This window comes from Narcine bancroftii, chromosome 3 (genome assembly GCF_036971445.1).
Source record: "Narcine bancroftii isolate sNarBan1 chromosome 3, sNarBan1.hap1, whole genome shotgun sequence".
Taxonomy (NCBI): domain Eukaryota; kingdom Metazoa; phylum Chordata; class Chondrichthyes; order Torpediniformes; family Narcinidae; genus Narcine; species Narcine bancroftii.
This window is the reverse complement of record NC_091471.1, coordinates 82,050,169-82,073,022: the sequence shown is the minus strand read 5'-3', so window position 1 is coordinate 82,073,022 and position 22,854 is coordinate 82,050,169. Positions and strand designations below refer to the sequence as shown.

Genomic DNA, 22,854 nt, shown 5'->3' with positions numbered 1-22,854 from the left:
TAACGCATCCCACTTGTTCTATAGGCCACCCCTTCCCTAAAAAATTATTAAAGGAAACAAGGACTTGAAATCCTGCCCCCTTCACCATCTCCACAGCCACTCATTTGTCTGCACTACCTTTCTGTTTTGACTTTCTTTGGCACTTTAAGGGAACTCATTTTAAATTATATGGGGAAAAGCGTATGGAACCAAATTCAATCGCTCCTTTAAAGTGTCAGAAAACCTTGTAACATTATGATTGTAGGGTTTTTTTTTACATTTATTCTTGGGTTCTGAGCATCAGTGGCAAAACCAGCATTTATTGCCATGAGAACAAGATGTTGAGCTATTGATGCAGCATCAATAACTCCAAAAGACAAAGTTATGCAAAACTGATAGGCTTTTATTAGCTACAGAATGGAGGCATGTCCATGATGGTCAACTGTCCTGAACTGGGGAGGGGGCCATGCCACAGTCACCTTCATTCAGGAGTCTGGGAGGAGCTACACGTACAGTCAGCCAATGGGTGTGCCCAGACAGTTAAATGCACATAAAAGTGGTTTACCACAGCTACCTTCAACCATTGCAGTACCTCTGGTGAAGGTACTCCTATAGTTCAGTTTGGGAGGGAGTACTTGGGTTCAGACCCAGAAACAATGAAGAACCAGCAAGAGAGTTCCAAGCAAAGGAAACTGGTAGTTGGGCCCCATTGTTGGGAGTATTGTTGGACTAACCTGGGCTGGTAACTGCAATGCATTTTTAGATGGTACATGTTGCAGCTACTGTGTACTGGTGCCTATTTTCTGTCTGTATTCTCAGAACACAATGATGCATAGTGTTGCATAAGAGTGCCATTTAAAAAAAACATTGTAGCTTATTTTTATCAAAATAATTAACTAATTACAACTATATATATCCTTATCACTGCTTTATCATATCAGTCCTGAGAAATTTGCAAATTCATTTTCCAAACAGAGATTCAGAATTCAGAGATATCCCAGTTCAGTGACAAAGCAATGTTTCTCTAATATTGTAATTCTCATTCAAATGTGAACAGCGCTCTTACATCGACAATAATAAGCAATGAGATATTTTGCCACTAAGACTTATTTTTCACCAGTTTTTCTTTACAGCTAAGATACTATTAAAATAAACATCCTTTCTGTCACTAAATATTCTGTGTACCCAAAGTGCATTGCTAGTTTGCTCATGCTCAGTTAGAATTTGAAACCCCTTGTACATGATAAGATGCTGCTATTTTGCTTCAGGAAGTGTTCCTGTGCTGCTTTCATCTGCATCTTCTTTGAGTGGCTTGCTCTTGTTTTGATGAAGTGAATGTTGAGCAATCTTGCCTGCATCATGAGAAGGAATTGCTAGATGTTCTTCACTCTGATATCGTGTGGATTTATTCAATGAGCTCATATGTTCACATCATATTTAGCCTTCCAGAAGCAGACTGTGGAAAATAATTTGTTTCAGTCATAGGTGCAGGCCAGAAAAATTATTCTCTTTGACAGCTAGTGGTTAATTCCCCAAAATATTGCTTGACGTCAGATGTTATTCTATTTACTGACACCTGATTTTTTTTTTGCTTGAAATAGTAGAGATGAGATTCTCTTAATCCTATTTTAAGTAATGATATAGAAAATGGATTTCAGTTCTTCATCTGTTTTTGATCAGCACAAAGGTATGTTTATTTTTGTTCTTGATTAAAGTAAAAGCAGGTCCTGTTTAAATTTTCCATTGAGGTGTATGTCGTTCAGAACCGTCTATATTTGTCAAATTAAAGTAAATGGACTGACAAGATGTGTGTCAGAAATGCTGCACGTATGTTTTATTTCATATGACAAGTCTCTGAAGCAGAAATACTATTTTTTATGGTTACATATGTTTAACATTTTAATATTGGAGCTTTATATGGTGACTATTTCTAGCAATGTTTACACATGTTAAATTATGGAGGTCCACTATTCAGATTCACAATGTATTTGGCATTAACAATGTTTAATTTTAATAAACCAACTTTGCTTTGTAAAACTAAACATTACTTCAATATTCTGGTGGTAAGAAATTGAAAATTAAACTATTAGATAATGGTTATTCAGTGATATATTTTGCAATAATTTTTTTTGTTTTATAATATGGACAGGCTGCAAAATAAGTAGTTTGGAAAGAAAATGCAACATTGAGTTTTGCTGCATATAGAGCGAAGTATAATGTACATTTTCTGTTGCCTTTTTTAAGTAGATTTATATAATTATTGATGTGATTCAGAAATGCTTCACCAGGCTGAATGAAGAGGTTGTCTCATGACAAGAGATTGAGTAGATTGATCTTGTACACTTTGAATTTGAATAAAATGGGAGGCGATTACCTTGAAAATAAGATTCAGAGGGGGTTTGAGAATGACGACCCTGAAAAGATATTTTCACGAATGTAGGATCATAATTTCAGAATAAAGAGAGAGGAAGGAATTTCTTCTTCCAGAGGAATAAATCTATGGCTTTCTCCACTACAGGTGGTTGTGGAATCTGAATCATACATTCATGGATAATTTAGATTTTTGAATTATAGGAGAGCCAATGGTTATGAGGATTAGACAAGAAAATGGAGTTGAGGTCTAGATCAGATCAACCATAATATTTTTTGAATGCTCTAAACCTGATCTTATTCTTCATGTTCATTAATTGTGTAAATTCCTACACTTCCTACCATCTTACACTGGCAAGAAGAGTATTCCTTACATTTATGTCAAGAATACAATCAGATAATTTATTTGTACTGTGCATATTTTGCTTATTGTGTGCCATCTGACACACAAATATGTTCACTTCTTAACAAGTAATTTTGTGGTCCTCAAGGGAATTATTGTTTTATAGTAGTTATCAATGCTGGAAAATTCAGGACCAATACCATGAAAATGTTCAAGTCATTGTTATAATGAACAGATTAGCTGTTGTTGTGATGGGTTTCATAATCTCAGAAAGGTGCCTCTTATGGCACTAATCCGACATTTCAATTTTTCATCCTTCAAGCATTCTTTTAAGTGCACATTAACTTCACAAGAGAGAATTCTGATAAATATTAATTGAGATCCAGAAGAGATAAGATTTTAAAAGTCAATTTTATGGAAGGACATAAAGGAGCAAAGAGACGGAGGTAAATTCCAATGTTTTAGGCTTAATTACTAAAAAGAATATGTTGAGGTGTAGGTCAGCAGAATGCATTAGTAGGGACGCCACAAAGGATTTCGGACTGGAACAGTTTATAGAAAAAGATGCAAGGTCATGGGGGGATTTGAATCTAAAGGCAAGAATTTCATAATGGAGGCATTGGTAGACAAAGAAACATGAATCAGCAAACAGGATGCAGAAAGTTAGGACAAGGGCAACAGAGCTTTCTCCTCCTCCTGGAGAAAGGAGATATGAATATTTGACAGTAATAGCTCAGGGAAATAATAGGTATTTAGTAAGAAAATTAAATGAGAAATGAAGATGGTGAACAGTTTATTCTCAAGAGGTAACATTGATGGCCTGCATTTTGTGGTTAGCTGCTTGCCTCAAAGAAAACTTCCCACAAAGATCTAAACCTCTCTGGCATTAATTTTATTCTAAATTTAGCTCTCCATTGTGGCTGGTGTACAGATATTATTAGGTTGCCTAAGCAACTAAACAAATTGATGAATATTTGCAAACTTCAAATTAATAAAATAACTTACAGAGAGAAGTAAGGATCAGGATAAATACATGGGAATAAGGTAGATATTGAAATGCATCATTTTAATAAAATATTTTTTAAAAACATGGAAATTTGAAGTGATTATATACAGGGAATTAGACAATGTGTAGAAAAATTTTTTTTACAATTTGAGAGTCACTTAGCATGCATTTAAAAAGCCACGTCCCTGCCAATCAACAATGCCTAACATTTCAAATATTACAGCGAGAATGGCTCTTAAATAGATAATGTCCCTCTTAATTTTTTCTGGTTTATTCTATCACAGAAGGTCACAAAATTTAACAGCTGAGCACTGCTGGAGAGGGAACATGGCCACACACATTTACAGATGAATCCCGAATTTCATAGCAATTCCGTTTGGCAATTCTATTTTAAAATATTACTTTTTACATTTCCAAATCTAAAATGCACATCCACATGCTAAAATTATATACAAAATACACACAAAACATCAATGAAACAAGCAGAGCTAACAAATAAATAAAAATAGTAAGGTAATGGTTCCATTATTGTTACATAATATTATATTTAGAATTAACATGCATGAAATTTTAACTTTTGTCTACCGTAAGGCAGATAGAGAGTCACCACTTTGTCCAATGACCCTCTCAGAAATCTACAGCACTTGGTGTTCCTAGGCAGTCTCCCCTCCAAGTACTGACCAGGCTTGAGGCAGCTTAGCTTCTGAGATCAGACAATCTCAGGCATATTCAGGCTATTAGGCTTCCAATTTCAGGCTATTAAGCTTCTAAACCCCTTTGTTTTCTCTTGGCATTACACTTCATCCATTCACTTCAATGGAAACTGTCATGCTTGTCCCAGTTTTAACAGTGCACTGGCCAGCGGAATTCCCAGGCTGAGAACAGAGAGGTCTATGAAATATTGCTCCAACTATTTGGATTCTATGCAGACTCTACTGGGGGAACCAAGTGGCAGTCACAGAGGCTGGGTGTAAAATGCCACTGCTCTCTTCAGCTAAAACCAGCTCTGGAAATTGTGACTTCCACAGATACCTACGGAAGTTACAACATTAGTTCTGACGTCAGGGTGGAAAAGATAAATTAATTCATTTACTAACACTGATTTCTTTGCAAAATTTACACTAGGTGACTCTGCAGAGGAAGTTGACCTCACTGTGGTTTATCAGGCAGCATCCAATGGCGATATCAACACCCTGACAACAGTGATTTGTGAGGATCCTTCCATTTTGGAATGTTGTGACAATGAAGGCAAGTATGATATTATTAATATCACAACTTTAAAAAAAAATCAAATTTTATAATCATTCTAAATTATATATAAATAGTTTCCAATGATTTAAAGGATAATTTTTTGGTTTGTTCAACAAGCTAGAGTTGTAGCTTCCTTGTATGCTTTCTATTTGACATTCAATAAGCTGATGTCATCTAGGGCAACACCTGGAATATATACATCCATGCAGATCGAGTGCACTGATAATTTGAGTTCATTGTTCCTTCGCACTGTTTCCAATCACAGCTACTTCTTTTGGACTACCCAGATGAGAGTCATAGGGTTGTGCCACAGAAAAATAGGCCCTTCACCATACTGGGTGAAAGCCAGCCAAACAAACACCTCAATAAACTAATTTCGCTCTAATGTTCCCAGATTATACACTTGCCTACATGCCAAGAGTAATTTATAAATGTTATTTTTTTCAAATGTTATTTACATAGTGGTAGAAGCTGATTCCAGCCATTTAAACCCCTGCTGCCCAATTACACCCAATTAACCTACAACCTCAGATGCTTTGGATGGTGGGAGGAAACCAGAATATGCAGGAGAAGCCCATGCAGACAGGGGGAGAATGTGCAAACAGTTTACAGGCAGTGCCTGATTTGAACCCAGATCACTGGCGCTGTAATAGCTTTGGGCTGTTACGCTACTGTGCCACCCACATAGTGATCAATCAAACTACAATTCACAAGTCTTTGGGAATTGGGAAGAAACACCTTGAATAAAACTTGCATGATCACAAGGAGAATGTGCAAACTCCACAAATATGGGACTCCAGTTTCAATCTAGGTCACTGGAGCTATGAGGTAGCAACTGAACGAGTTCTGCCAGTGTGAAACTCGCATGCTTTGAAAATGTGGATAATTTGATAATTAAAGAAGAATTCATCATTTATAATGTGCTTGATTTCATTCTGTTTTAATCTTTAGACAGATGATATTGCCTTAATTCAATATGTCCATATTTTTAAATAAAACTTGAACAAAATGCTGAAAAAAATTCATTTAAGATGAACAGTATGACCCAACAGGTTGTTCACTGGTGTCAAGATTGAGAAATAATAAAAATAGATTTTATTGTTGTAATTTGCATTTAAATTCTATTAAGGACCACTCAGAAAATTACTCCTTATCAATATGACATTTTAGTCACAGTAATGGTAGTGTTAAAAATACATTTTATTGCAGTGCATTTAATTTGCCTTGTGCCACAACAGTAAAATTAAATCCTCTTGTAGCTAACATGATTGAAATACAACTGTAGAGGTATAGATAAAAATCTTAAAGATTGTATGATATAAGAGTATGTGGGTACTGGAATTTTGAGACATTATTAAATGTGGAATGCTGTGCTCGTGTGCACTTTATTGGAACAACTGTTTAAAATATTTCAGGATCAACTCCATTGATGCATGCAATATCAGGCCGGCAACTTGATACAGTGAAGCTTCTGCTCAAAATGGGGGCTTCTACCAATACAGAAGATGCCTGTGGAAGAACTGCACTCTCTTTAGCGACATATTTGGTACAGAGATCCTGTCATTTCTTTTTTTTAAACCATATTCCCAATTTGCTATAAATATTTACATCATATTTTCTTATAGACTTGGTGATTTTTTTCACATTCTGATTTTTTAAAATACATTTTGTTGTGAAGATAAATTAGAAATAATAGATCAGATTTTGCTAAAGCAAGTGATCTCGTGCATCTAAAAGTTTCAGCCCTGATCGACAATGCTAATTGTGTTGGATAGTCACCCTAGAACATTGTAATCTGCCTCCAAAATTAATTCCATTGAAATCAATGGAACAATCCATCACATTGTTTCCATCAGAGGCAGTACAGGGATTTTGTTAGAAATAAAAGTCCCCACAAAATTTCTGGGAATGCAAACTATGAACTCTAAAACAAAGATAGCAGAGCATCTGGATTTCAGTGAACAATGGAAAAAACTGTATGCTTCCTTCTCTATTATGACTTAAAGATTGAGAAACACATTGATAAAGGACTGAGAGTGAAAGTGAATCGGAGTGGGTGAATTCAATGCCAAATCAAGTGCACAGAGGTGAATTGCCAGAGGAAATGAGAGATTGGGGAAGCAGAACAAAAGGATAAGAAAATTTAATTAAAAAATTTGAAAATTGATATTGTATGTATTTACTTTCTGCCCTATTGAGGTTGACTCTATTACTCTACTTTTTTGTGGAAACTTTCGTCCACAGTCGGGTGCACGTGCATCAATTCATGAAAATGATGAGATGAAGCGCAAGATGCTTTTTATGTATAGCTAACAATGAAGTGGTGAAACTCATCCAGCAAATTACAATGATTCACAGAATGAGTATTAAATAAGAGAAAATACAGCACTTTACTCTTTCTAATAGAGTCTGAATAAGCACAAACCTTTTCCACCATTATTGCATCTTATTGAGGAGTTTGCAGTCGTATAATCACTGTAGCTTTCAAAACTTGAGCATTAATGTAAAATAGTTGAACAAAGGCAATGCAGACAGGAATAGGTCATTTGGTTATTAATGCCTGCTTCACAATTCAAGATAAACATTGTTGATCTGTGCCTCACTGGCCCTTACAATTTAAAATTTTGAAATTTGACATACAGCATAAGAACAATCCCTTCCTGTCCATGAGCACATGCTGCTCAAAAACCCCAATTAACTGTCAGCCCCCCCGCACATTTTGAAGGGTTGGAGGAAACCCACACAGGCGTGGGGAGAATATGCAAACTCCTTACGGACATTGTTAGATTTGAACCCTATCACTGGCTCTGTAATAGTGTTGTGCTGGCCTTTTCCTGCACCTTGATTCCTATCTTAATCTATCAGTCTCTGTCGGCAACACATGACACAGCCAGTAGAGCCACAGTTTCATAGTTCCAGTAACCCAGATTCAATCCCACCCAATGCACCCCACACCTGGGAAGGAAGCTGTTGGCCACTATTCGCCTCGTCCATCGAGGAGCAGCAACTCAGACCCTGGTGTCAACCACCTTAAAAAGTGACATTCCCCACTGACTCAGCGCTCAATTATGGACATTGCTGTTATCAGAAAGGTAACAAAATGCCTGTTCGATAGCGGTAGTACTGAGAACTTCATATACCCGAATGTGGCCCAGACATTAAACCTCAAAATCTACCCCACGAACTTTCCTTTTGCTTTCACAGCCCAGGACCGCTCCATCACAGCTCTCGGGTGCTGCTCAGTGGATTTGACAGTGGTGGGGGCGGGGGGAAACATACCACGGCTTCAGGCTCCTGGTTATGCCCAAGCTCTGTGCTCCAGTCTTCTTAGGGCTGGATTTCCAGTGCCAACTCCAAAGCCTTACCCTCGTTTTTGGCGTGCCCCTCCCCCTGCTTGCAATCCACAATGTGCAGCCCTGAGACTGCCCCCAATCCATCTGCGGCCTCTCCAAGCTATGGATAATCCCTCCAGCCCTTTTCAACTACCTTACGCCAGATTGCAAGCCCATAACTGCCAGGAGCAGGCGGTATTGCGCAGTCAACCGGACCTTCATTAAGGCAAAAGTGAGGCAGCTTCTGGCAGAAGGTATTTTAGAGCCCAGCACCATCCCTGGAGAGCCCAAGTCCTGTTGGTCAAAGGAGGCAGCAAACCGAGGATGGTCATCGATTACAGCCAGACCATAAATCGGTACACACAGCAGGATGCCTTCCCCGATCCCAGAATAGCCAACATAGTCAACGAGATAGCCTGCTATAAGGTTTTCTCAATAATTGACCTAAAGTCAGCCTACCACCAGCTCCCCATACCGCCTTCGAGGCAGACAGGCGCCTCTATCAATTCCACTAGGTTCCGTTTGGAGTCACTAATGGGGTCTCTATCTTCCAGCAGGAGATGGACCGCATGGTAGACCGCCACAACCTGAGAGTGACCTTCCCGTACTTGGACAATGTCACCTCGATGACAGCCTGGAGAGATTTCTCCAGACAGCTGAGGAGCTGAACCTCACTTACAACAAAGAGAAGTGCGTGTTCAGCACCACTCGCCTCGCCATCGTGGAACATGATGTCATCGGCCCCGATCGAGAGCGCATGTGTCCACAAATGGAACTGCCCCTCCTCCACACACACAAGGCCCTCCACAGGTGCCTTGGGCTTTTCACCTATTACTCCCAGTGGGTCCCTCGTTTCTCAGACAAGGTCTGTCCACTGACCCAAGCCACCACCTTTCCTCTCCACCCCATGGCACAAGCAGCTTTTGCTCATGAGGCAGGACTTCACTGATGCCATAATGCATGCCATGGACGAGGACATCCCATTTCAGGTGGAGTGCAATGCCTCTGTTGCCCTCACACCCACCCTCAACCAAGGGGGCGTGGGGCAACCTGTGGCCTTTTTCTCCATGGACCCTCCATGGTTCCGAGCTCGGACACTCCACCATTGAAAAGGAAGCACAGGCGATCGTGGAAGCAGTCCACCACTGGCGCCACTACCTGGCAGACAGGAAGTTCACCCTCCTCACCGAGCAGCACACAGTGGCTTTCATGTCTGTACCACCCAAAAAGGCAAGATCAAAAACTATAAGATCTTGCGCTGGAGAGTCAAGCTGGCCACGTTCAGCTTCGAAATCCAGTACAGACCGGGGAAGTTCAACGACTCCCCCAACACTCTGTTCCAGACCTGCGCCACTGTGCAGTCCGACCAACTGTAGGTGCTACATGATCCCCTTTGTCACCCAAGCATCACATGCCTGTGCCATTTCATCAAGTCCCAGAACCTCCCCTTTAACGTACAAGAAGTCCAGACCATGACCGAGTCATGTGGGTTCTGTGTGGAGTGCAAACCGCGCTTCTTCCGCCCACCACAGGCCCACGTTGTCAAGGCCACTTGGTCCTTCGAATGGCTTAGTATCGGCTTCAAGGGCCCCCTGCCTTCCATGAACAAGTATGTGTACTTCCTCACAAATGTAGATGAATACTCCATTTTCCATTCGCCATCCCTTGCCCAGACACCTCCACAGCCACCATTATCAGGGCTCTGATGCAGATCTTCACCATGTTCAGATACCTAGCATTCATCCAGAGGATAGGGGTCTGGCTTCATGAGTGAGGAGCTGCACCAGCACCTGGTAGTGCAAGGTAGTGCAAGGCATTGCAACTAGTTGCACAACTAACTACAACCCAAGGGGCAACGGGCAGGTGGAGTGTGAAAACGGGGTGATCTGGAAGGGCAGTCCTTCTGGCCCTGAGATCCAAAGACTACTGGCTAGAGGCCCTCGCCTAGGCACTCTATGCCATTAGGATGCTCTTGTGCATAGCTACATATCAGACCCCTGACTAGTGCCTTTTCTCATTCCCCAGGAAATCAACAACTGGAATCTCACTCCCAGCTTGGCTTATGTCTCCGATACCAGTGCTCCTACGCAAACACATGTGGGCCCACAAGGCTGTCCTGCTGGTCGAGCAAGTGCTCCTCCTCCATGCCAACCACAGCTACGCCTATATCAGGTACTCCAGTGGCTGTGAGGACACCATCTCGACCAGGCATCTGCCATTAAAAGGGGCACTACCTCCCCAGCATCACAACTACCTGATCTGACCTCTTCACCATGGGTACCCTTGGCCCACCCAGGATCCATGAGCCAAACAACTACCTCTGCCCCTCCAGCGAACCCCACTCCTGTTGATCCTCACCTGCCCTGACACTCCCCGTGGACAAATGTGCAAATAGACACCACACTGCCCACACTGGCACCTGCCATGACTACATTGGACCCAGCCAACCCTCAGGCAGCAACCACACCCTCACTGACCTTTGACCAGGTGACTACCCTGTGATGGCCCCAGAGACTTCGATGGCTGCCAGACTGTCTAAATTTGTTCATTTCACCCGTTCCCATCCCCCCCCAGGACATTTTAAAAAGGGGATGAATGTGGTGATATGACCACCAGCCTACTGCAGGGGGCAATCTCTGTACCTGCAGGAAGACCACCTAAGGGGCTGACTCCACCTGACTGGCTGTCAATCAGCCGACCTTGAATGTTGTCCTGAGCTGGCCCCTCCTGAGCCAGTCACATAGGAGCCACTGAATCATGAACTGGTGTCCAGACTTTTACTGGAATAAAGCCTGTTGTATAGTCTTTTGAGTTTTGTGCTTGCTTGCTGCGACCTCCCCACATCACACCCTTACATTGAGACTGTGAGAGTTGGATAGAGAAGTGCATTGATATGGACTACTCATATAATGCCTCCCATAATTTCCAACTTTGTGCCATCAGCAACCATGGTCCCCAACCCAAATCATTAAATATATTATCAAAGTTTTGCCCCAGATATTGTTGTGTATGCACTTACACTATTAGGACTTGGAGGCATGGTGCTTACTCATTCTTTAATACCATCAGACTAACATGGCTACTGATGATATATTATACACACACATACTTGGAGGGTGACATCATGATATAAATGTCGTGATGTACAGTAGGGCAGACTTATATGCAATACTCTTTCCCCCTCATCCAATAAATGTTGAATGGGCCCCCTCTAACTACCATGACTACTAGTGAGAATTAATGTACATATACTGAGTGATTATAATACAGAGAGGCACTTACCGTAAATATTCATGTATAATGTGAAAAAATTTTCCCACTTTTCCCCCTCAAAAATAGGGGGGGTCGCATTATACATGAGAGTAAAATTTTTTAAAAAATTCTGCAGGTGACCAGTAGTCAGCAGCGCAACTCAGGAGAGCTGAGAGACACGAGCACAACTCAGTAGGCCGGGCAAGCGGAGAGATGCGAGCGCAACTCAGGAGGCGGGGTGAGCGGAGAGACACCAGGGTGAGGGGAGGGGGGTTGTATTATACATGGGGGTAAAATTTTTCCCCCTTTTTCCCCTCAAAAATGTGAGGTTGCATTATACACGGGTCACATTATACACGAATATTTACGGTAATAATAATTATGGGATATAGTCCTTAAAACACTTGGGTGGTTTTCTTTCTTTCTTAGACTGCCTCGGCATGGCATATGGACCAATATTTGCTTGGGGATGTTCTGAGTAGGAGCCACTGATATTCGGGTCGACGGCAACTGCCAGCCTTCGCTGGCCTCTGGGGTATCTACGATGTACAGAGATAATGTTTTTGGTTGTTGTTGCTTGTGTTATACCCTGACAGTACATTTTCCAAACACTTTGATTTTGTCTCCAGTAACAGATTTCCAGGTAGTTTCAGTTGTTTTCACTGGAAGGTGTGGTAGCAAGTGTTGCTTTAAATGCAATGGCATTAGAGACACTGCAGCTCCTGTGTCGAGCTCCATTTTCAGAGGTTCGTTGTTTATTTTCAGTTGAACATAAATCGCTGTGTTTATTTTGTTTATCTTTTGGATACGCAAGACTGCACCTGTTGTTTTGTCCTCTTCAGAGTTGTTGCCGTGGTCATTGTTAGGGTTGCTCTCCTCCTTGCTTACATTCTAACCTTGGCTGGGTGGGGGGCTTATCAGCATTTTGAGTCCAGCTGTGTTTTACTGTTTCTTTAATTGGACATCTCGCTTTGATATGTCCTTTTTTTATTGCAGAGATAGCATTTGGAATTTTTGAAGAAAGTTTTCTGGGCAATGGTTGTACTTCCCGCAACAGAGGCCCTGTTGGCGGGAAGACCTCCCGAACAGAAGGTCTTGTTGGCCCACATCCAAATTTTTATCTACTATTTCTGAGCTGCATGTAGTTCTATAAGCAATCTCGAGAGTTACTTCGTCATCTCTCACCAGTAATTTTTTTTCTTTGCCTGGTAATCTGCCAACCCCATCACTAATCTGTCTTGTAGTGCTTAGGTCAGAATCTGCTCAAAGTGATAGTGCTTGGACAGTTTATGCAATGTTGCCAGATATTCACTTACTGCCTCCCTTGGCATAGAATTGTTGCCTTTCTGCCATAACTTGTGATCTTGGGCTTAAGTGGTTCCCCAGTGTTGTGCATAACTTAGTGTACATCTTCATGCCTAGGTTCTCCTAGTAAAACTAGTAAAGTTTTAAGGAGATCGAATGTTTTTCTGCCCATTATACTGAGGAATAGGGCACATTTTCAGTTTACCAAGGCTTCATTAATATTATGGGCTACACAGTAGTGGTTGAACCATTCTATGTAATTACCCCAACTTTCATCTGCTTCGTTGAATTCTCCGAACATTCCCTCTGCCATCTTGGTGCATTTTTGTTTTGATATTTTGGCGGGAACTCGTGGAGCTTGTTAGGTAGTCACCTTTTACCTTTATCCCTTCACTTCCTTCCCCCAGTTGGCACATGGACCACTCATAGGGTTTGTTTCGTTCCTCGTCGCCACTGTTTTGTATGTACTTACACAATTAGGACTTGGAGACGTGGTGCTTTGTCATTCTTTAATACCATAAGACTACCACGGCTACTGATATTTATGTGGAGGGGTAACATCATGATGGGCTTTCAGTTTCCAACCCAAAAATGTTCTGTTTATCTTGCTCTCTTTGTTCCTTCCATTAACTAATTCTCATTTCCTGTAAGTATCTTGTTGCCAATCCCATGTGCTTTAATTTTGTTTCATAACCTCTGGGGTGGCACCTTATTGAATGCATCTTGTAAGTCCAAATGCACAATTTGCACTAGTTTTCTCCCATTTATTCTGCTAGTTACAATTTCAAGAAACTCTGCCAAGATATAAAACCTGATTTATTTTTTCATATGATTTTATATCAATTTCCCACTTATATTCCAGCATTTTTTCATTAAGGATACGAAATTGGCTGGTCAATCATCCCAGTTTGGTGTCCCTTTTATTAAATAGTGAGCTTACATTTGATTCCTTCCAATAAGATGGAAATGTTTTACATCAATGGAAGATGACCACCAGTGCTTCCAATAACTGCATAGCTACCTCTTTCAAAACCTTGGGATGCAGGTTATCAGTTCCAAGGCTTTCAGCCCCATTTATTTCTTAGTTCCATGCTTTCAGCCCAATTTACTTCTTTTTAAAATCAATGCTACTTTTCACAGCTCCTCGTCCTCCCCAAACCAGACATTATCTATTATCTCTACAAGCATTTTTTGTTTCTTTTTGAATGAACTTGTTGAACTTCTCTTCTATTCTCCTTCTCCTCGGTATATTTTCTTCCAGTTGTGGTCTATATTGCTTACTGTCTGTTCTATATTTTGCATGATTACTTTTTTATTCTACATCCCTTAATCAATTTCTTGGTCGACCTTTATTGATTTCTGACATTTTCTCAGTCATCTGGCTTGCTGCTCTTTTTGGCCCAAGATGGCATGACTTCCAGAGCATAGTTTTTCCCAATTTTTATTTTTTATCTTTATGTTTAGATCTTGTTCCCACTTTTATTTGGGTTTACAGCTTATTTCATCATTCTCTTTCTCTTGCAGTTTGATGTACATGTTTGTTATAAATCTTTTCATTATCATTGTGTACAGACACAATATTCAAAGCTGCTTCCTTCTGGTAACCTCAGCCTGCTTCCCAATTTGTCCTTCAAGTAGGTTTTCAGTTGGTGGTATGCAGACATTGTACCATGAGTTATACCATATTTGTACTTCATTTGTTCAAGAGATAATAAATTATTTCCCAAAAACTATTTTCTATTCTTTTAATCCCTTTTCTCTCCCATTCTCTGAAGGAAAGGTTATCTATTGTGTAAAGGATTAGTTGATTTTGCGTCAATAATAATTTTGGTAGTTGGTAATTTGTTTTTTTTTCCTTTCTACGTGAATCTTCTTCCAAATGTTGAGCAGATGGTGCAATACTGGTGAACTCCTATGTTGCACCAGCTTTTCATCCCACTTATATAGTATATGTTCTGGTACCTTCTCCCCTATTTTATCTAGCTCTAATCTGGTCCAATCTGGTTTTTCCCTTGTTTGATAAAAATCTGATAGATATCTTAATTGTGCTGCTCTATAATAATTCTTAAAGTTTGGTAGCTGTAAGCCCCCTTGTTTGTACCATTCTGTTAATTTATCTAGCGCTATCCTCGGTTTCCCCCTTTCCTTAAAAATTTCCTTATTATTTTCTTTAGCTCATTGAAGAATATCTCTGTTGAGGGAATTGATAATGATTGAAATAGGTATTGTATCCTTGGGAAGATATTCATTTTAATGCAATTTACCCTTCCTATCAGTGTTGGTGGTAAATCTTTCCAATGCTCTAAGTCATCTTGTAATTTCTTCATTAATGGCTGATAATTTAATTTGTATAGATGGCCTAGATTATTATCTAGTTGAATACCTAGGTATCGGATTGCTTGTGTTTGCCATTTAAATGGTGATTCTTTCTTAAACTTTGTGAAATCTGCATTATTCATTGGCATTGCTTCACTTTTATTGCATTGATCTTGTACCCCAATACTTCTCCATATTCCTTCAATTTCTTATGTAGTTCTTTTATTGATAATTCTGGTTCTGTAAAGTATACTATGACATCATCTGCAAATAGACTGATTTTATATTCCTTCTCTTTTATTTTTATCCCTTTTATTTTATTTTCTGTTCTTAGCAGTCCTGCAAGGGTTCTATAGCTAACGCGAACAGTGAGGGAGGTAATAGACATCCCTGCCTAGTTGACCTGCTTAATTTAAATTGGTTTGCTATATATCCATTTACTGTCACCTTCGCTAATGGTCCCTTATATAATGCTTTAATCCAATTAATATATTTCTCTGGTAGGTTGAACCTCTGTAGTACTTTGAATAAATAATTCCATTCTACCCTGTCAAAGGCTTTCTCTGCATCTAAAGCAACCACCACTGTTGGCATCTTATTTCCTTCTACTGCATGGATTAATTTAATGAACTTACAGATATTGTCCATTGTTTGTCTTTTCTTAATAAATCCAGTTTGATCTAGTTTTACTATTTTTTGTACACAGTCAGCCAATCTGTTTGCTAATAGTTTAGCTATTAGCTTATAATCTGAGTTAAGATGCTGGTGTTAGTGGATCTTTCCCCGTCTTTGATATTACTGTAATTATTGCTGTTTTACATGAATCTGGCATGTTTTGTGTTTCTTCAATCTGGTTCATTACTTCCAGGAGAGGAGGAATTAATAAGTCTTTAAATGTTTTATAGAATTCTATTGGGAGTCCGTACTCTCCTGGCATTTAATTGTTCAGTAGCTTTTTTAATATATCCTGTATTTTCTCTATTTCAAATGGTTTTATCAATTTCTTTTGCTCCTCTTCTTGCAATTTCAGTAGTTCAATTTTAGCTAGAAACTCATCTATTTTGTCTTCTTTCCCTTCGTTCTCAGTTCGATATAATTGTTCGTAGAATTCCTTGAAGTTTTCATTGATCTCTGTTGAGTTGTATGCAATTTGTTTGTCCTTTTTCCTTGATGCCAATACCATTCTTTTAGTTTGTTCCGTTTTAAGCTGCCAAGCTAGTATTTTGTGCGTTTTTTCTCCTAGCTCATAATACTTCTGCTTTGTCTTCATTACGTTCTTCTCCACCTTGGACATTTGTAGTGTTACGTATTTTATTTCGTTGTCCGCCAATTCTCTTCTTTTTGTTATATCTTCCCTTGTTGCTAGTTCTTTTTCTGTACTTACTATTTTCCTTTCCAGCTGTTCTATTTCCTGATTGTAGTCGTTCTTCATCTTAGTTACACAACTTATTATCTGCCCTCTGATGAAAGCTTTCATTGCATCCCATAATATAAATTTATTTTTCATTGATTCTGTATTTATTTCAATGTACATTTTAATTTGGCACTCAATGAATTCTCTAAAATCCTGTTTTTTAAGTAGCATGGGGTTTAATCTCCATCTATACATTCTTGGTGGGATGTCCTCCCACTCTATTGCAAATAACAGGGGTGAGTGATCCGATAACAATCTAGCTTTATACTCCATTTTCCTAACTGTCCCTTGGATGTGGGATGACAACAGGAATAGGTCAATCCTTGAGTATTTTTTATGTCTACTCGAATAATATGAGTATTCCTTCTCCTTTGGGTGTTGTCTCCTCCATATAACCATAAGTTGCATTTCCTGCATTGATTTAACCATAAATTTGACCACTTCATTCTTTTTGCTAGTCTTTTGTCCAGTTTTATCCATCTTTGAGTCCAAATTAAGGTTAAAGTCCCCTCCTATCATTATATTCCCCTGCATATCTACAATCTTCAAAAAGATATCTTGCATAAACTTTTGATCCTCTTCATTAGGTGCATATACATCGAGCAAATTCCAAAATTCTGAATATATCTGACACTTTATCATTACATACCTCCCTGCTGGATCTATTATTTCCTCCTCTATTTTGATTGGTACATTTTTAATGATTAACATAGCTACTCCTCTGGCTTTTGAGTTATATGATGCTGCCGTTACGTGTCCTACCCAGTCTCTCCTTAATTTCTTGTGTTCCACTTCAGTTACATGCATTTCCTGCATGAATGCTATATCAATTTTTTTCTTTTTTCAGCAAATTTAATAGCCTCTTCCTTTTGATTTGGTTATTCAGTTAATATTTATAGTCATATAGTTCAACATGGCCATTTCATACTTTGTTTACCTCTCATTTCCACTTCCTCACCACCACCTTTCCCCTTTTCCCCATTTCCATTTCTCAGTTTTCTTTATTTGGTTGCACTGTATGACAACACTTCTAAAATATAAAATATTTCCACCATTCCTACATCTAAAATTCCCTTAACCCAAAATGTCCGCCCACCCCCTCTCTGAGTTGCCCCTTGTCCCTTGCCGGGCAACCACAACTCCCCTCTTCATTTGGATTGCGAACCTGCTCTCAAGCGTCAACTGATTTTGCAGTGACTGTTATTCTCTCCCTCCAGAAAAGCCTTTTATCTTCACATATAACAAAGCTCACCCTCTTTTTTTTCCACCCCTTACTTCCTTTCTTCCCTTTTCTTTCCCTCCTTTAGTTTTTACTTATACATTATTTTTTCTTCTTTATATGTAGTTTGTCATCATTCTTTGTTCTTGTTACATCTCTCTTTCTGTTTTGCAGGCATTCTGCAAATTCTCGTGCTTTCTCCGGATCCGAGAACAGTCTGTTTTGCTGCCCCAGGATAACTATTTTAAGCACCATTGGATATCTTAACATAAATTTATAGCCTTTCTTCCATAGGATCGATTTTGCTGCATTAAACTCCTTCCTCTTCTTTAAGAGCTCAAAACTTATGATTGGGTAGAAAAAAATGTTTTGACCTTTGTATTCCAATAGTTTTTTGTCTTCTCTCATTTTTTTCATTGCCTTCTCCAATATATTTTGTTGTGTATCTCAGGAATGTTACTAAAACTGATCTTGGTTTTTGTTGTGACTGTGGTTTCGGGGCTAATGTTCTGTGTGCCCTTTCTATTTCCATTCCTTCCTGCATTTCTGGCATTCCCAGGACCTTTGGGATCCATTCTTTTATAAATTCTTTCATATCTTTGCTTTCTTCATCTTCCTTAAGGCCCACTATCTATATTGTTTTGCCTAATATAGTTTTCCATTATATCCATCTTCTGAGCTAACAACTCCTGTGTTTCTTTAACTTTTTTATCACTTTCTTCCAATTTTCTTTTTAAGTCATTCACTTCCATTTCTACCGCCATTACACATTCTTCCACATTTTCTAAACTCTTCCTTACATCTGTTATGACCAGCTCTATTCTACTCATTTTTTCTTCTGTACTTTTCATTTTTCTTTGGCTGACACTAGAATTAGTGAAATAAATTCTCTTAATCCTTTCATATATTCTTGAAATTTTTTTTAATCTATGTACTGTCCATTCATTTTATCTCCTATTCCTTTGTGCAGAGCTTGGTGTTCTCCTTCTTCTTCTGTGTCTGCTCTTGGGTTTGTGTTTTCTATTTCTCTTACTTGTATCTGTGTCTCTTCTGACTTTTTGTTGAGCTGCTTGTCTCAGTTGGATTTTTTTTTCCATGGAGTCTTGATGTTGGACCTCTTCTTCTGGGTTGGTTATCTGTTGTGTATCTAGTTTTCTTTATTCATTCTCACCCCTCTCGTTCCCGTTATTTTCTTTATCTTCCAGCTGGGAGCCCTGCTGTTGGGTCTCTCTCAGCTGTTTGTGCTGTGGAGTTTCACTCCACAGCTGGTCCCCCCTCCCGTCGGTGTTGTCTTTGTCGTGCACCTCGCACATGCACGATTCCTGCTCCATGAGCCATCTTTGCAGTCCTGTGTTCGATGAGTCGTGACCCTGCGGGGCTCCACTGACCTCAGGAAGTGGGCTCCTCTTTCCATAGCAGGTCCCTGTTTTTTCGTACAGGTAAGGCCTTCACCTTTCTCTTCCAGCATCTTTCTTTCTTCTTTTCTTCCCATTGTTTTTGTCTTTTCTTTCTTAGGTGCCATTTTCTTTTCTGGAGAGTGCTGGTATTCTCCTACTGGCCACTACTCCATCACATGATTCCTCCCCAGGATGGCATGAGTTGACAACAACTGGGGAATCAACAAATTGCAGCACTTCACAGCAGAGTGAAACATTATAGGCTGCAGACTTGATGAAGGGCCGAAAAGTCGGCAATATATCTGTCTCCTATAGATGCTGAAAAGACTGTCTGAGTTCCTCCAGCATTTTGATGTATTTAGCATTTCACAGCAGCATATGTGTGACACCACATTATAATAAAGCAGAAACTAATTTACAAATTACCCCTAAAATGCTCATTTTAAATGGAATCCTTTTATCTGTTACAAGATGAAACCAGCAACCACACAAAAGGCATATCACACAGGGGTAAAGATGAACAATTACTTTATTAACAAAAAAAATTAACCTTCAAACTTTAATAACAATGCCCACTGGTTACTATGCAAATCTCTATAACAGTGTAAAACTAATAAATTCCCCAGCCTAAATAAAACATATGTAATCAGAGAGAGAGAGAGAGAGAGAGAGAGAGAGAGAGAGAGAGAGAGAGAGAAAGAGAGAACAAACAAAATTCGAAGTTGTCTTCTTGTGTTGCTTGCAGAGAGAGGAAACAATTGGCTTGGTTTGGATCCTTCTGGCTGCCTTTGGAATGTTCATCCCTTTTGAAATCCCAACATTCTAAACTGTCCTTCAGACCATGACTTATGCTCTGAGCCTTCTTCCACTCCACAGCACCCTCATTGGTGGTTTATTGTCCAAGTCCAGAAATTTTTAGATCATTTTCTGCACGTGCTCAGTCCATCTCCCACTCTCTCAGCAGTCCACCTGTACCTTGGCTCTCTAAGGCAAACTGTCATTTTTTAACATAAAACCACACAACACAGAATTCTGTAATATATCATAGGCCTGAAATAGCAAATTGATTTAACATTCATAGCTCCTATTAAATTTTCCCAAAATCTGATCAAGGTCTAGGCTGCTCTAGGCAAGAGCAAGAGCAATCTAATGAACTGGATTTTATTCCAGGGCATTTCCACTATTTATATATCTTTTCTCGTGTAAAGAATTTTCATTAGTCTACAGTACATGCAGAGAACTAACAATAGAAATAAAAAGATTGCAATCTATGAAATCTGGAGCAACAAACTCACGGGTCAGAAAACACTTGTGGAGGAAAAGAGACAATGGAATTTTCAGGTTGAAACTCTGCATTAAAGCTGATGGAGTATAGAAATTATAATTCTAAAGAGTGAGTCAGGAGCTGGCAAGTAACAGTGAACTATTAACAAGTTCTAAATAAGAATAGACTTGCTTTGATGTTTCAAGTAAATTGATTCCTGGAGAGAACAGATTGTCCTCAGTAAGCCATATTTCCTGGAGCTTATTAGGAAGAACTTTTATTTAAATCATATAATTCTTAAAGATCATAACAGAATAAATTCTGACAGCCAGTTTTCCGTTGCTATAAGGCCTCAAATTGGGAATGTCACTATCAGGTTGACAGTTAAGACTGAGATTTGGAGATTTTCTTGTCACTTCATAGATTGTGAATCTTTTCAATTATTTACCTCAGAGAACCATGGGTTTCCAGTCGTGGAGTATATTTAAAACTGAGATTAATGGATTTTGGGGTATTAAAGGAAGTAATGAAAATGGAAGAAAACACCATAGTGCAAATTCTGTCAAAATTTAGCTATAATATTAATGACTGGCAATCAAGCTTAAAAGAACTATAGCTTCATTAAGTTTGTGCATGCTGAATCATATTTCTGGCTCCTACAAGTCATAGTTAATGAAAATGCGGAATCAACCTTTTTAAAAAAAAATGTTATTGCCATTAACAATCATTCTTTTATAAAAATACTCTGTGCTTAAATACTACGAAAGCAAGGCCTATAGTATTAATCATAAAAAGCAGATGAACTAACATTTTCATTTATAGGGCTGGCTGGATGGTTGTGTGACACTTCTCCGAAATGGTGCCAAACAAAATATCCCAGATAAAAATGGAAGACTTCCCCTTCATGCAGCTACTGCTGAAAATAATGTCAGGTAAAGCTTTCTTTTTTTCCCTATTTTCTTCGTAAAATCAAGAAACTATCTAATGAAATTCTAATGTTACTTTATCCTCATCCATTTATGGAAGGGGATTTTTTTTGTTGTTGAAAGAATGTTATATATTTGATCCAGGACAACCTAATAGACTGGAATTTCACCTAATTATCAATTCAATGATTAATATATGAAATGAAACTGGCATGTATCAGAATCCTATTTCATAGGATCGATGGTGATAGTGTACACTAATTGGTAAGCCACTTATTGACATGATTATCAATGATGATTCAACAATGCTTGAAAAGATGGAGGATATGTCAACACCATCACGCTGAGCACGGGTGCACCTCAGGGCTGTGTGCTCAGCTCGCTCCTGTTCATGCTACCAGATCACCAGATCCAGATCACCAGATCCAGCTCCATCAGTGCCACCAAGATTGGAGATGACACAACAGTAGTCGGCCTCATCAGCAGCAATGATGAGTCGCACTACAGAGAGGAGGTGGAAAATCCAATGAAATAATGCAAGAGTAACAGCCTGAGTCTTAACATGGACAAGATGAAGGAGATGATCGTGGACTTCAGGAAGACCAGGAATGATCAACAACTCTGTAGTAGAGTGGGTGGAGAGCACCAAGTTCCTTGAGGTTCACTTAACTAGTGACCTATTGTGGACACTCAACATCTCCTCACTGGTCAGGAAAGTGCAACAGCAACTGCTCTTCCTGAGAAAACTGAAGTGGTCAAGGTTACCGGCCAACATTATGGCCACCTTCTATAGGAGCTCTATCATCAGCTGCATCATAGTGTGGTAGAGTTGCTGCAGAGAAATGAATTGGAGTCAATCCACAGGATCATAAGAATGGCACTTCTGTGGTTTCCCTTCCTTCCTTATGCTATATGCCAGTTTCCTGAGTAAATATTGATGCTAAATTAAAACAGTTTAAGATCTCCCACATTACATGAGGCTCCACATCTACCTCTAAGGGACCAATTTTATCCCTTACTATCCTTTTACTCTTAATATACTTGTAGAAACCCTTCAGGTTTACCTTCACATTATGTACCAAAGCAACCTTGTGCCTTTTGGCCTTCCTGATTTCCTTAAGTATTTTCTTGCATTTTCTTTACTTTTCAAATACCTCATCAGCTTCTTGTTGCCTATATCTGTTATACACCTCCCTCTTCTTCTTAACCAGATCGCCAATATCCCTTGAAAAATCGGGTTCCCTATATCTGTTAACTTTGCCTTTAATCCTAACAGGAACATGCAAGCTCTGCACTCTCAAAATTTTGCCTTTCAGGCCCATCCACTTATTTAACCCACTCTTGCCAGACAACAACATATCCCAGTCCACTCTTCTTAGATCCTTTCTCATTTCCACAAATTTTGCCTTCCTCCAATTTAGAATCCCAACATGAAAACCAGACTCATCTTTTTCCATAATAAACTTGAAGCTAATGACAT

At 39.3% G+C, this 22,854-nt stretch overlaps 1 protein-coding gene across 1 annotated transcript in view; it reads left to right on the top strand.

Annotated features, from left to right (window-relative positions):
* The window catches only part of ankrd55 (ankyrin repeat domain 55), a 144,508-nt gene that overhangs the window by 52,845 nt on the left and 68,809 nt on the right, over positions 1 to 22,854 (top strand). The window contains exons 6-8 of the mRNA XM_069923079.1: positions 4,824 to 4,946; positions 6,365 to 6,495; positions 21,271 to 21,380. Coding sequence (XP_069779180.1) covers positions 4,824 to 4,946; positions 6,365 to 6,495; positions 21,271 to 21,380 — 364 coding nt within the window. The remainder of the gene's footprint in view (positions 1 to 4,823; positions 4,947 to 6,364; positions 6,496 to 21,270; positions 21,381 to 22,854) is intronic.